Raw genomic sequence first — 14,816 nt, 5'->3', positions numbered from 1 at the left:
GCTTTAGTTTAAGTCAGCCTTCATTTGTGCAAAACTTAAACAAACAAACCTCTTACCGTACTTTTCTTTTTTACTGTGGTTTTTAAAAGTCACTTATTTTAAGCTTTTTTCAGATTAAACAAATCGACCCGTTCAATCAAGGTAAGCCATTTGTTTTTTCCATTACAATGTCTCCAATTGTTCTCTGATTAACAGTACATGCCTCACTTAGGCGAGAACACATTTGCGATATCTTGCTTTCTTATTTTCAGATGCATACATGCAGATTTTTTTCTTTTGCTCTGGTGTTAAATGTAGGGTCGACTCGCCATGTTGTACTTTCTGTTTTGCTTTGGGAGCGGGAGTGTTGATGACATTGGTGTAAACGTTCAGTTAACAACGAATTAGGAAAGCGAGTCAAAGGTTAACTGCATAACTTTGTTGTTTTAATTGGCCATGATTATTTTGCTAGCGCTACAAAGAGAAACTACAATGCTTAGAAACGAGGAACAAGAGTCACAAATGGAGATTAGATAAAGGGGGCATTCAGAACAGAAAATAGGAGGCACTTTTTTACACAGAGAATTGTGAGGGTCTGGAAAAGCTGCTTGATGAGATTCTGGGATCAATAAGCTACTAACAAACAAACGAGCAAGATGGGCCAAATGGCCTCCTCTCGTTTGTAAACTTTCTTATGTTCTTATATTTACGTTTGCTTGGCTTGGGAAGATAGCGGACAGCGGGGTGGCGATATAACAGGTAAAAATAGCACTGTTTTTATATTGGTGACATTTGTTCAGAGAGAATAGCTGGCGGTATGCGAGGGTGGCGTTATAAAGGGGGGCAGTATAACGCGGGACAACTGTATTAGCGTTACACTGTACCCGTACCACTGTTTGAACATAAAGCCAACATCTGTATCGGTCATCCTCAAACCGAGGCTGTGGCCAATTACGTATCAGTGCCCATGACACCAACTGACAAACTGGAATACTGCAATACTAGGAGGGGAGATAAAATCTTCATCCTCCATCACCCTGCTGTGCTCTCTATCTCTGCAGTATCAGGAGGGGAGCTAAAATCTTCATCCTCCATCACCCTGCTGTGCTCTCTATCTCTGCAATACCAGGAGGGGAGCTAAAATCTTCATCCTCCATCACCCTGCTGTGCTCTCTATCTCTGCAATACCAGGAGGGGAGCTAAAATCTTCATCCTCCATCACCCTGCTGTGCTCTCTATCTCTGCAATACCAGGAGGGGAGCTAAAATCTTCACCCTCCATCACCCTGCTGTGCTCTCTATCTCTACAATACCAGGAGGGGAGCTAAAATCTTCATCCTCCATCACCCTGCTGTGCTCTCTATCTCTGCAATACCAGGAGGGGAGCTAAAATCTTCATCCTCCATCACCCTGCTGTGCTCTCTATCTCTACAATACCAGGAGGGGAGCTAAAATCTTCATCCTCCATCACCCTGCTGTGCTCTCTATCTCTGCAATACCAGGAGGGGAGCTAAAATCTTCATCCTCCATCACCCTGCTGTGCTCTCTATCTCAGCTTCTGTACCATTCGATAAATCTGTATTTTAAATGTCCTTATATTGTACATTTTGGAAAAAAGTAGTTAGGCAAATGACAAGAAAGAGAAATGATCCTGTCCTCAACATGTACACAAATGTTCCCATGTCCAAAAAACTTTGATTTCCACGGTCTGTCTCTGATCCCTGACTCTCTATCCCTAGTGGATGTAAGGAACCCCATATTTGTTCAAACTTACATCCACTAGAAGCAGTGTGTTGCAGGAGTGCTGATATTTCATACCAATACCAAGCTTCTCTTAAATTAAAATAAACAAATTCATGCATTCTGCCAGAGGAGTTCTGTTGCAGTGGATCAAAACATTCTAAAACTAATATATGAAGGTACACCAGTACTAAGTGATCCTTACTAGACCAAACTCTCTGCAATGAGGATACACACAGAATGTGAAATCTTCTTGAAGTTTACCCGTTGTATGTATTGTGTCTTGTATTGGATAAGAGATGCCATCTCGTGCAGTTCAAGATTTTTTTTTTTTTTTTTTATCTGTACAGTGCAAGACGTACTGGAATTCTGACAAATCTGTAACTGTGATTGGTTAAACATTCCTATATGTGGTTTATAAAATTGTAACACAAATCCATGAAAAGTTGTATTAAATGTGGGGAGGATGTTCTGAAGGTACAGCCTTTATTAGGCTAAAGAATTAAGAGGGTAGAACTAGATTCTGATACCTGAGAACTTGTGCTATAGAATGTCCATTCCAAGTCCCATCACAAGTTAAGTAGACGTATGTACTGACAAAACATTTTAATGTATCCCAACTTGAATGCATCCCTGTCAGAGGTCTGAAGCACTTGCCTAATTCTTAGTTTCCCCCTTTTGAAAGTTATGCCGAGAGAGTCACCCAGTCTTTAGCAAACAGTAATTAAACAAATTCTTTCTCCATGACAGATGGGCTGTTTAAACAGTAGCAGATAAAGGTGGTCAATTTGTGGATACAGCAGATTACATAGGAGTAGCAAACAAGTCATTCTCAGATTCACAGTACTACAAGCAACCTAATTGCAACCCTAACTCCGAAATCAAATAAACACACAAATATTACATAACAGGAATGGAAATAAGATTCACATTGCACTGCAGTCGAGTCCTTGCAGATTTTTATCATGAGAATCAGACCATCTAAAGACTGCAAGATAACGCGAGTCCAGATTAAGCTGTGCTCCCTTCTACTGTTTTAACCCCTGTGTATAAATCATTCCTAATGAGCACAGTGCTGTTCAAATGATGGTCACCCCCTCCATCAGCAGCTAGCTGGTCCATTCTGGTTTCAGTAATATGAATTCTGGTGTATGTGCTGCTGGTAAATTTACGTCTTTTTTTTCTCCCACAAATCAGAGGATATCCTCCAACTCCACAACCAAGTCAATTGCCTCTTTACACCCAGGAGCTTGACAGCATATGTAAGACAAAGGCCATCTGGTCAATAGAGTCAGCTGTAGACCTTTGAGAAGAAATTCCCTGCTAATTATGCCTCCCTAAACTGTGGGAGCACCAGAGCCAATGTGACACTCGCTGTATAATCCCCAGCAAATACCGGCAACTTCACACAGCCAGGACGCAAACCAGCGTTCCTCTGACTTTTTGACCCTGCACAAAACAGGTGGTCGTGCTATTACCAGGTGAGCCACTCAGGACTGCTCAGAGCAGTTTATATAGGTATTGCCAGCTCAGCCTCAAATTGTCTTTTTTTAAAGTTTTAAACTGACCAGACTTCTGCTGGTATGAGAAAATCACATTCAGTTGGGCATGTGTTTATTTGAAACCTGCACCACCTACCAGCTATTTAGTGGTTTATTACTTATAAGCGTCCATACCTAACCTGATTTAATGCTTCATGTTATTGCATAGACTTAAGCACTCATGTTGTACATGAATCAGTGGAAGCAGCAATTGCACTTGCTGATGTGTGATTGGCTTGCCGAGAAGAAAAAAAAATGTAACAAACAAAATATACGCAAACTCAGTGTTTGCATCACGCGGTTCGGAGTTCTGACCCATAAGATGAACAACATTACTGTTAGCCTATCTAAACCCATCATGAAACCAACAGTGCAAAAAAAAATAGCAGGAAACTTTACTGTTTCACCCTCAGTAGAATATTAAACAAGGTGATGAGCGCGGTCTATACCGCTGCACTTGATTTGCAACACTAGCAAATGAAATCAAAGCTTCCCAAACTTCCTTGGTTTGCAGCTCACCATGACATGAGGCATCCCAACTGCAAACTGACACCTAGTGAATCCACAGAAATGTGAAATGTTGTACTCCTACTGTACCTATCATATACGTTGTTGTATAATGGTACATATTGTCAGATTGGGCATTGGAAATTAAGAATTTTAAAATGTAAGATGAAGCCGATATCCAGGTAGGAATGGTTTCAGAATAACGCCAAGCACCTAACAGCAGCGTTCATGTTAATCAATTGAGCCCCAGTCCTGGGATTTTTGCTTGGTCAGGTACTAGCACGGTTTGGGAGGGAATATTTCTGAGCTGCAGTCCCCCTGAAACCATATCCAATTCATCCCTGGGAACCGCTGCATTAAAATAACACTGTCTATACTAAATACATTTTTACCTTCGACTTCTTGTCATCCTGAAACTTGCCTAATAAACCGATTAACATATTTCTCAGTAGAACATATTACTCCAATTAGTGTGTTACCGTTGAGATTCCAATGCTTCAGTATCAAGAACATGGGTTAATAACCTATTCCATACCCTCATTGCTCTCTGTATAAGAAGTGCCTCCTAACCTCTGTCAAGTCAGTCTCCACTCAAAGCAGCTCACACATGAAATCTAAATCTTTCACACAACTGAACCTTGGCTGGCCTAGAGAGTCAGGAGCTTACCCTGGGTCTGGTTGAGGGAAGGTGGCTGTGGGAAGGAAGGCAGGAGAGGTGCAAGCATCTCTTCTGGAGCTGCAGAGATCCTCTGTATGAGACATGGAGAGAAGAGACATCAGCAAGGCATGGTGAACTTACCAGAGACCCTAATCCTATCGACCTGCTTATCTACAAAATTATTAGAGGCTATTTTAAAAAAGGATTTACAATTGGGGATAGCTGATTCCAGGCTATCATGTACTATATTTATATACCTGTCAGCTAGGATGTCTAACTGCTAACTATTTTTTCTTTATAAAATAAGAGATAAAGCAGTCTTTTCCTTCACTAGCAATCACTGCTTCTGTACCTGTAACAGAGCGGGGCTCTTCCTCCCAGTCCTCCTGCACAGGGGGCGCTCTGCTCTTCTCCTGGACTGGTGTTGCACTGAGGCGGCTCTCTGGTTGGGCTGGGAACAGACTGGGAAGAGGAGAGAGAGAGGAACGGAGGTCAGGGAACCCCTGTATTTTCACTAGGGAAGTTAACAGTTCAAAATGTTTTGCAAGTGTTCAATTTTTAGACATTGTCAGATCAGATGTAGTGTTAAAGCTGACATGTAGTCACGCACACCACACCTAACTGTAAGGGTATTAGTCGCCGTATGTTTTGTTTGCCATCAGGAATATACATGTAATGAAAGCACCTTAATCCTTGTTTTCCTGCAGTAAGACGTTTAAGTCTTTTCTCTCAATGTGCCACTGCATTTAGCTAGGATTTCCCCTGGGAGCAAAGGCACTTAATAAAAGAAGAATGACTGTCATTTGGGGAGACTCAAGGAAACAATTATCTGACTGTGCAGCACCGTCCCCTTCCCCTCCCTCCACCACCACCCTTATTTCCTTTGACAAAAGCAAGATTGGTATTCCTGTCAAATGAAGCACACTAAAATACACAGCACTGCAACAGGGCTAAATTATTTAAGTCTTTCATTTGAATATTTCTTAAGGGAAGGCAAATTTAAGAACCGTTCATTTACTCTAATTATGCCAGATTTGCTGCTGATCATTAAGCAACACTATGGAATGACAGCCTGTCACCACCTGATTTCTGTATCGCTTCCTACTGAAGCATTAAGTTTCATACTTTAACCAGGGAGATACAGGCTGCCATGGAGGGGATTGTGATCAAGAAAACAGTGTGATCCCTAGATAGCCTGACAAAGGAAACAAGCCTGCTGCCAGGCTAGCCAGCAACTCACACTGCAAGTCCAAGATGGCTCTCTGTGTGTGGGGACCGCAGCTTGTCAACTGGCATCAGAAGATGTGACCATAATATTAGAATGGATGTGTTGCATTTACCCACTGACTGCCACCCATTATATTCTTTTTTTTCCCCCCCTTCAAGGTGTAAATATTTAATGATGTCTAAAGTAACTTTGTAATTTTGAAAGGGATTCACCTGTGTACATCGCTTCATGAAGTTAATTCACTGTCATTATAAACAAAGAAACAAAGCCAGGAATGGTCAGCCAAAGCGGTTAAGTGGCCACACCCTCAGTATTAGTACTTCTTAAGACTCTTTTCAGAGAAACGATGCTCTGCAACCATCTTTACTGACCAGTCACTTCTGATTACTCATGCATTAGAACTAATCAGAAGCAGGACACCACATCAATCTTTAAAGACCTTTGAAACAGTGGTTTTTGGTTGCCTGTTTGCCATGATAGTCTTTATATTTTCCACCCCATTAGTAATGTATACATAATAAATACAGACTGGAGGGGAGGCTAACAGTGTGAAACTGTGGCCCGCGAGGGAAGAACTATAGTTACCAACAGGGGAGGCTGAGGGAATTGTCCCGTGGAGGTAACTACAGTTCTTCCTGAGGGGCCTTTAGTCTCCTCTATGAGCCGAGGTCTGCAGTCCATGTTTGTTTTATGAATCAGTCAAGAAGTCCACAGTGCATAGTTATTAAAGTTCTTTTGGCATGTAACTGTCCATCTGACTTTCTCACTGCGGCAGAGAATTCTCTGAGAAGTCCGTTGAGTTTGTGAACGCCATGTTTATTTACATCTTCCAGATGGATTTGTTTGAATTTTAGGAAGTCAGAAAACACTGAATGTGAAATTTCTATGACTGTTTTAGTGTTTTGCAGCATCTTTATCTTGTAGTATATTTTGTAATTCATTTTCTGTTATATCACAACAAATTTGTAAGGAGGTATAGCTGCAGTGTACAAAAATGTTTTTTGTTTTTTTTTTAATGTCCACAAATGGTTTAAATGTTAATAAAAATATTAAATTTCAGGATGTTTCAGACAAAAGCCCTTCAGCTGTGTAGAAAGAAAAGTTTTTGTCCGAAACGTCCTGAAATAAATGTTCGGTGGGCAGCACTGTGGAGCCAGCCCATACCTCAGTGCAGGAGTGGTGCTGCCATTCATGTAAACCCACTGCCCCGGCTCCCTCAAGGGAACATCATGGATCGATTCTTCCAGCTCTGCCACAGCGGCATCCTGAAACCTTATTTCACAAAGAACACAAAAATACTTCAACACACTCCTCTTCTTCAAAAATGAATATATCGTCTCAGGAACTATTTAACAATTACCCAGCATTGTAATTCGTACCTATTCACATTTCCAGGTTTTCTGCCCCTTATTTAAAGTTTCCTTATTGATAAAGCGTTTGTATACTTGTATTGTAACGCTTGAAATGTTTTTGCTTACGATTGTAAGTCGCCCTGGATAAGGGCGTCTGCTAAGAAATAAATAATAATAATAATAATAATAATAATAATAATAATATTATAGAAACAGTCTGCCTCTGAGGGGTATGATTTCACATGTACAGTCACAACTCTAAATATATATAAGAAATAAATATAACCTATATATATTAATTACAAAACTCCATAAAAACCGATGCATATGCCACAGTTTAAACCAATTTTCAACAGCTCAATGTTTAGCAGAAAGACATAGAAATACTAGGTACAGCAGTCATTTCACTTCAAGCAAAATTAATTTGGATAACAAACTACAACCACAAGCCTTTTCACAGAACTGTCAGTAAATCATCTTTATTAATGTATTTACTGGCATGACAGAAATTTACTGGATTTAAAAATGAATTATACAGCAAAGGCCCAATTGAGGTTTCCTATTTGATCTGACGTGCAGCACAGTGTATGTATGCAGAGTCACTCCTAGGGTTTAGCCATGCCCCTAAGGTCTACCCCCCCATGCCCCATGCCTACCCATCTATCAGCCTACATGTCTTCAGAACATATATATTTTAGAGTGTAAGATCATGGTTGAAATAACAAGAAGTGCCCAGTACAATCTGAAGACAATCATTTCGATTACTAGACTGGCTTCTAAGCAGCTCCTCTCTCTAAACTAAACACGTAGCCCGACAAACTCACAACCTCTGACCCAGGCTCCTGCTACAGATACTCTAGAACAGTTTCAGCATGAATTCAATTGCTTCTGCGTGTTTTGTACCAGAGCGGTAAACAATCCTGTAACCAGGGACAGGGAGTAAATTCTCCACTCTATGCCCAATGTGGCATGTACCAAATTACTCTGCTGGTGGGGCCCCGTAATCTTCTGGCAAGCCTAACTGGGGATCAAAAGCCACACTCTACCAGTCTGAAAAACACAGACGTGTTGCTGAAATAAGCAGGGAGAGGGTGTGCGGTACAGTCAGCACAGGAAATTATCAGCATCTTGATGAATCACAGCCACACCACATCCAGACTCTCTTCCACTGGGGAGCCAATATCTGTATATGGACTGTATTTATTAATTTGTAGTCATCTTTATTATTTAGGGTCCTCATTAAAAAATGGACTCTGTCATTAATCATGTCTGTGCGTCTGTTATACTCATTTTATACAAGAACTGCCTTCATTTTGTACCAACATTCACTCAATCATACACACCAAGCTTCCTAAAGCTATTTCAGATTGCATTTGGCTATAAGCCGATAAACTCTTTTTTTTTTTTTATTTTAATAGAAATATTTTTAACCGCTCAGGTACCGTTTGATTATTACACGATTATGAGGATACTCTGTATGTGCCTACACTTGTTTACAGATATAAAGTAGTAATAGAATACACTGAACATTAGCAAGGATAGACTGTACATGTTTCCCCCCCTTTTCTCCGCTATTGGGTCTTAGTAAGTCAGACTGCATGGAATTATGGAAAGAGAACAGAGACTGTCAGCTAGTTTTACAGACTCCATTAGCACCGATCTTTGACTACTTTATCTAAATGTCACATTAGGTCATGCAAGAGCTGTGAAATTAGCCACAAGTGATTTAACCTATGCCAAGCCTAGTTTCAGACTGTGATCTCTGGGCTCTGCATATACTTTGATAACACCTGCTCAAACTCCTGCAGTCTCTTATATTTAATATATTAGTATTTCATGAGATGCTCTTAAGGTAGTGAAGCCACTCTTCATATGTTGGGCATAATAATGACTTTTGTAATGTATTTACATTTTCTTTCTTTGATGTTGCGGTACAGCTGTACATTTACAAGTGTCTAATGACCCAAATGGGATACTCTCCTGGTAAATAAAGTTTAACAGCACAAATTGAGGAAGTTATTTTTCCTGTTGAATGTATTAGGACACAGTGTGTCCCAGGATTTTCCACTTAGAGCAGAGTTGGTTGATTTAAATCGCTTTTTTTTTTATTTTTTAAATCATTTTTTCATTTACTACCTATTTTATGTAGTTTCTCAAGGAAAATACATGGAAAGTATGTTTTAAAAACCTTTTTATTAACACAGACATCTTAAACCCTTACTGTCCATAAACTCAAACTCTTAGGGCTGTATTGTGATCGCAGCGAAAATGCGAGTACGTAAAAAAAAAATATATAAATAAATAAATACTGCACTGAAATGGCATTCTGAAGACATGTCTTGCCCCGTTATAGATCATATTAACATTAACATATTCACTGAAGCGATTCTGATGACAGTGCAATGGGGTCCCAAATAGACAACTGAGCTCTGTGTTAAGACCCACTTTAACAATTGAACACACTATAAAAAGCAAAGCAGTCCTAAGTAACAACTGCGTGTGTTTGGACCGACACAGAAAGAGGAAATCAAAGAAAGAAAAGTAAAAGAAAAGAATGCCTGGGATGAGTGAGGGGGATTTTTCTCTGGCGTACTATATATATATAGATTTAAATAAAACAAATCTGATTTAAATAAAATAAATCCAATTTTTTTTTATTTAAAAAAAAAAAAAAAGCACCCTCCCTGATATGAAGTCTGTATATCAACTGTTAACCCTCAGCAGTCCATTTATTCAGCGCGTCTCAGGCGCGTCAGGTCCAATTTATTTTCACATGCGCAGTTTATTTTAGACGTGCTGTTTAAAAGTATTTTTTTCACAGTAAAACTGGTTTAAAAGGCACTGCATATCAACAGGACACTCAGTACTGCATCTCCAGCACCGCCCCACCCCTTGTTCACTATATTTTTAACATACCTCTTCATAGTCGTGCATACCGATAAATCATCTCCTGATCGCTCGTTTTATCACCAAACTTCTCAATAATGCGATCCAAGTCATTATTATTTCTATAACATCTAAAAAAAGCTCTGCAAATGTCCATGATATTCTCTGAGCGCTGGATGCAGAAGCAGCTATCTTGTTTGTTTATGTCCGTGTTATCTATGTGGTGCCGGGGCTATCTGTATTCATGAGATACGCCCCTTTTTTATTCGGCTTCTCTAGGCTCCTATCGGTCTCACTCGGCCATTGAATGGTTTTCTCGGCTTTTTCCAGAGAAAAAACGACTAGAGAACTGTTTTTTACGTCTTTTTGATGATGTCGGACAGGGTCCGACATTGGACCGGAAAGGGAAAATTGCAATGTCAGACCAGGTCCGACATAGGACCGCAAAGGGTTAATCATATATGAGCTGTTAAAGTGCCAGCTGCAGATGTACAACAGCACAGAAGACATTCTTACAAGAGAGGATTAATAAGACGTGTTTAACGCAGACAAACTTTGGTGTAATGTCTGTTAAGTATGAGAAGCTTTGTTCAAGCTATTTAGAGAGCTTACCTGCTGTAATCCAGACGGGACTGGCTGAGCTGCCTCTGCTGCCGAAGGAGCTTCTCCTCCTGCTGTGCCAGTAGAGCCTGCAGCCTCTCCCGCTCCACCTCCAGCTCCAGCTTCTGCAGCATCAGCCTGTGCCTCCTCTCATCCGAAAGCCCCCTGCTGCCCTGGGGTTCTGACACGTAAGCTGGGGGTGGCGGCTCCGGTCCGGTCAGGGAAACCTCAGGAACCTGCCTGCCCGAACCCTGTGCCTCCCTGTGGTGAGAGTGCCGGCCCACACGTGGTTCAGTCATCCCTGCGCGTCTCAATTCTCCGTTCATGAGCTGAGCCTCTCTAAGCTGATCAGGACGTCCCGGGCGAGGCTCGCTGCCCCCCAGCTGCGGCCTCAATGGGAGCCCCCAATACTCTGGGGAGCCATCCTCAGACCCGCTCCCTGAAGGCGTACCCTGTTGGAGGGGGCTGTGTGCCTGCCTCCCTAAAGCAACCCGGTTCTTGTCTCTGTGGGAAGGCGGCATCCGAAAGTTCAGCCCACCTGATCCCCTTCTGGGAGAAGGCAAGCCAAGGTTAGAGCCGTCCACAGCTGCCTGAGGTAGCGGAGCTGGGCTTCTCTTACCACAGGACTGCTGAAAGACACACAGGGGAAAAATAGACATTAGAAGCTAAATCAGGATAAAGCATGGTCAAACTCTGATGGAAGTAGGTGGTGGTGGTGATGGTGGTGGTGTTCTGTTGGAGAGGCAACCTTTTAGATAAGTTAATAGAATATTAACACATTCCAGCTGTCTGCAAAATAAAAATATGTTTTACTAATGACCTTTAAAGGAGTTATCGTTAATGAAGTAACTCTGCATATCCTATTTGTTGTGTATTTCCATTGGCTATGTAGATCTTGGCTTTGAAAGAAGCACGTGTTGTAGCAATCGTGTATTTTTATTGAAACAAAATGATGTTGGTTACCATACATTACTTGCAGGTAGTCTGTTTACACATACTTGTTTGGTTATTTCACATCAGCAATGTGAAACTGTCACCACCCCCTTTCAACATCATCGTTTCTGTCATTCCTAATGACTGGCATGCTTTGCAGCCAGTGACATGCTTTCACAACCAAGCCCACCACCAATACTAAGGCATGCAAACAGACAGCTTCCTTTCACCCAGTATAGTACTATACCAGGTATCACTTTAGAAAAACAAAAGTACTTGTTAGCTGGAACATGTGCTTCTATGAAAACAGATAACAGGTTTTAACTATTACTATGGAGCCAATAGTAATACTAAAGAATAACTGAATTACAGACAATACACATGCATAAGAAAATAGACAAAAACACACACACACTACAAAAAACACAAATTGAACCTGTGCTGACAAAGAATTGTGAGTTATCAAAACAACACAGCAGCCGCCTCGTGGCTGTATTCCTGAGGGAAGGAGTGAGGCGCTCTACATTTTCCAGCAGTGAAGCCGCCACACTGACAGGCAGCATTAACTGGAGGGGGGTTTCAGCTGCTTCATTCCCAGGAGTCCCTCAAGTCCCCCACCCCTCCCCCTTCCTCGCAGAAGTTGTCACTACCAGGCTCTAATATTTGAAGAGTCAGGACGAAGGCTGATGATAAAAAAACTGCTGTTGTATATTAATCTTTAAAAGAGTCTTCAGAGAGCAGGCTAGCGTCTTGACTGTGCAGTTGGGGCCTTATGTTTCCGCCGCTGGGTTGACAGGTTTATATTTCTCCTGTCTGGGTGGCTGCTTAGGAAGAGGGACCTGGGGATAATTCATGTTTTTAATGAGCGGCTGTTAGACACAGCAGAAAGGTGTATTGCTTGTTGAAGTGAAGCCACTTCTCCATGTCTCCCACTTACCCAAGCAAGGAAGGGGAGGGCTTCTCCAAATGGAATGGATAAGACCCTGTAGCTTTCCACTTGCACTCGGTACACTGCTCCCCCAGACAGGGTAGCGATACTCTTACACCTTGAACAACACAAGGCTACAACAATGGGAAGTACCATAAGAATTCTGTACATGTTGGTCAGCACTCAGCAGGCTTTTTAAATTGTCATCAAGCTTCTCACTTTGTGACAGTTCAATGGTAATATATCGTGTGCAAGTAGTTTAATCCCTTATTCAGCATTCTTACAACATCAGTTTATTTTTTTATTAGAATAGAGACACAGAAAAAGATACAGTGCAAGTAATTGCACTTAAACTTAGTAAAGCCACTCAAACTACCACCCTCCACACTGCAGCCCAGCACTCTAACCACTGAGCTACTCAAACTACCATCCTCCACACTGCAGCCCAGCACTCTATCCACTGAGCTACTCAAACCCACTACCTTCCACACTGCAGCCCAGCACTCTAACCACTGAGCTACTCAAACTACCATCCAGCTCTATAACCACTGAGCTACTCAAACCCACTACCTTACACACTGTTGCCCAGCACTCAAACCACTGAGACAGTTATCTTGGGCTTGTCTTGCCATTAGTCCAGTATTGATGACTTAGTTTGTATGAAATGGCCCAGAAGTAAAAAAAAAAAAAACTTAAATTAATTTCAGATTGAATAGTAAGAAAATATATTTCATACAAAAAAGGGTAGCCTTTTACGTGTGCATTTAAAGTTATTCACACATAACAACCCTACTGGCATTTGAAACAGAGGCCGCATGTCAGAAGGCAGTCTTGCATAGAGCAGCACAGAGGAGAAAAAAATAAATAAACAAATACAAGAAAACAGCAATCAGTCCGAGAGCATCAATGAATACAGACAGAGCAATCAGGCAAATACGCAGCCAATCTGGATTTAAAAACATTAAGATTACCTAGTAATCACTACTGACATTTCACTCCCGGACTGAGTGGCAGTAAAACGTTTAACCTGTGTTTGTGTTCTCTCTCAAAATGATTAATTGTATATGCTGGGGACAATGTACCTTAAAAAAAAAAGTGTAAGAGAAATCAGGTTTAAATCTTCTGTTTAAAAAAAAAAAAAAAGAAAGCTGGTATGTGTTACAGTATACAAAGCCAGGAGGCAGTGTGGTCTTGTGGTTAGAGCCGACCACTGAGACCCAGGAGGCAGTGTGGACCAGTGGTTAGAGTTGAGGACGAGGAGCCAGGAGGCAGTGTGGTCTAGTGATTAGAGATGAGAGAAAGAGAAGAGAGAACATTTTCAAACTCCATCTTGGCTACTGATGTAGTCTGAGTGCCTTTAGCAAATTTTCACATATAATTTTACAACAATTTCCCTAGCAGTTCATGGGATGCAGATATTTTATGACAACCGGTTATATTTGATGATAACCAGTGAGAAGGCTGGGTGGATGGAAGTGTGGATGGACGGACATTGACACAGAGATTAATGTGCAATGCACAAGGAATTGCTGCATTTAAATTTGTAATGATGTCAAGCTGTGGTACTAATGCGAGTTTGGCGGGACGGGCAGGCAGTTAATCACTGCAGCACAGAGCAATCAAGACAGGACAGTGTCTGGTCAGTAAAGCAACACAGGAAATTAAAACTGAAGCAACAGGCACAGCTACACATGGGACAGGCGGCATGTAGAGAAATGACACTTTCCTTTTTCTCAAAGTCAAACTGAAAGCTGGATACACTTCCAACCACTCTTTCACCTTACATAATGATCGTAATTCATACAGGACTCCAGTGAGACACGACCTCCTTCTTTCAAGGGAAGTTTATTATTATTATCATCATTATTATTGTTTATTTGGCAGAAGCCTTTATCCTTTGTAAAGTCTGTACAGGGGTCTGAAAATTGAAGGCCAGTTTTGCCAGGCCATAATTTGACTTGCTGTATACTGGGATTTTGGCCAGGGCACCAGGGTTAACTAGTGCTAGGAAAAATATTAGAATATATGTTTGGAAATAAGACTCCCATTGCACAACAGTTTGATATATTTCTAGTTGTACTATGAGTTTAGTAAGACACACCTCAGCTTATAATACAGCTATGGCCAAAAGTTTTGCATCACCTGGAATTTTAGGACCGAGACATATAAATACACACAGTGCTCCTTCGCGATAAGGATATAGTGTGCCTACAGCATGTCCCCCAATTCCCTATACTAGTGATTCATGCAATATTTCTACAGTAAACACAGTACCGGTGTTGTTCAAACTGTAAACAACTTCTCAGTCTAACTTCCGTTTCTGTCTCTCCCTTTTGATACAGTATCTGAACTTGTATTACTTGTATTGTAACACTTAATGTATTTGCTTACGATTGTAAGTCGCCCTGGATAAGGGCGTCTGCTAAGAAATAAATAAATAAATAATAATAATAACTGAAGAAAAG

At 41.1% G+C, this 14,816-nt stretch overlaps 1 protein-coding gene across 5 annotated transcripts in view; it reads right to left on the bottom strand.

Annotated features, from left to right (window-relative positions):
- LOC117962627 (protein hinderin-like) overlaps positions 1–14,816 on the bottom strand; it is a 42,732-nt gene that overhangs the window by 5,470 nt on the left and 22,446 nt on the right. For 4 of the 5 annotated variants that reach the window (XM_034925058.2, XM_034925055.2, XM_059026043.1 and 1 more), the window contains 4 exons: positions 10,503–11,119; positions 6,817–6,924; positions 4,777–4,886; positions 4,434–4,515 (listed from right to left, as the gene is read on the bottom strand). In XM_034925058.2, the coding sequence (XP_034780949.2) occupies positions 4,434–4,515; positions 4,777–4,886; positions 6,817–6,924; positions 10,503–11,119 (917 nt within the window). The remainder of the gene's footprint in view (positions 1–4,433; positions 4,516–4,776; positions 4,887–6,816; positions 6,925–10,502; positions 11,120–14,816) is intronic. The other variant, XM_034925062.2, reaches the window with a different exon arrangement.

The sequence above is a fragment of the Acipenser ruthenus genome, chromosome 1, assembly GCF_902713425.1.
Source record: "Acipenser ruthenus chromosome 1, fAciRut3.2 maternal haplotype, whole genome shotgun sequence".
In the NCBI taxonomy this organism is placed as follows: domain Eukaryota; kingdom Metazoa; phylum Chordata; class Actinopteri; order Acipenseriformes; family Acipenseridae; genus Acipenser; species Acipenser ruthenus.
Note: the sequence above shows the minus strand (reverse complement) of the source record. Positions and strands in the feature narration are given on the sequence as shown.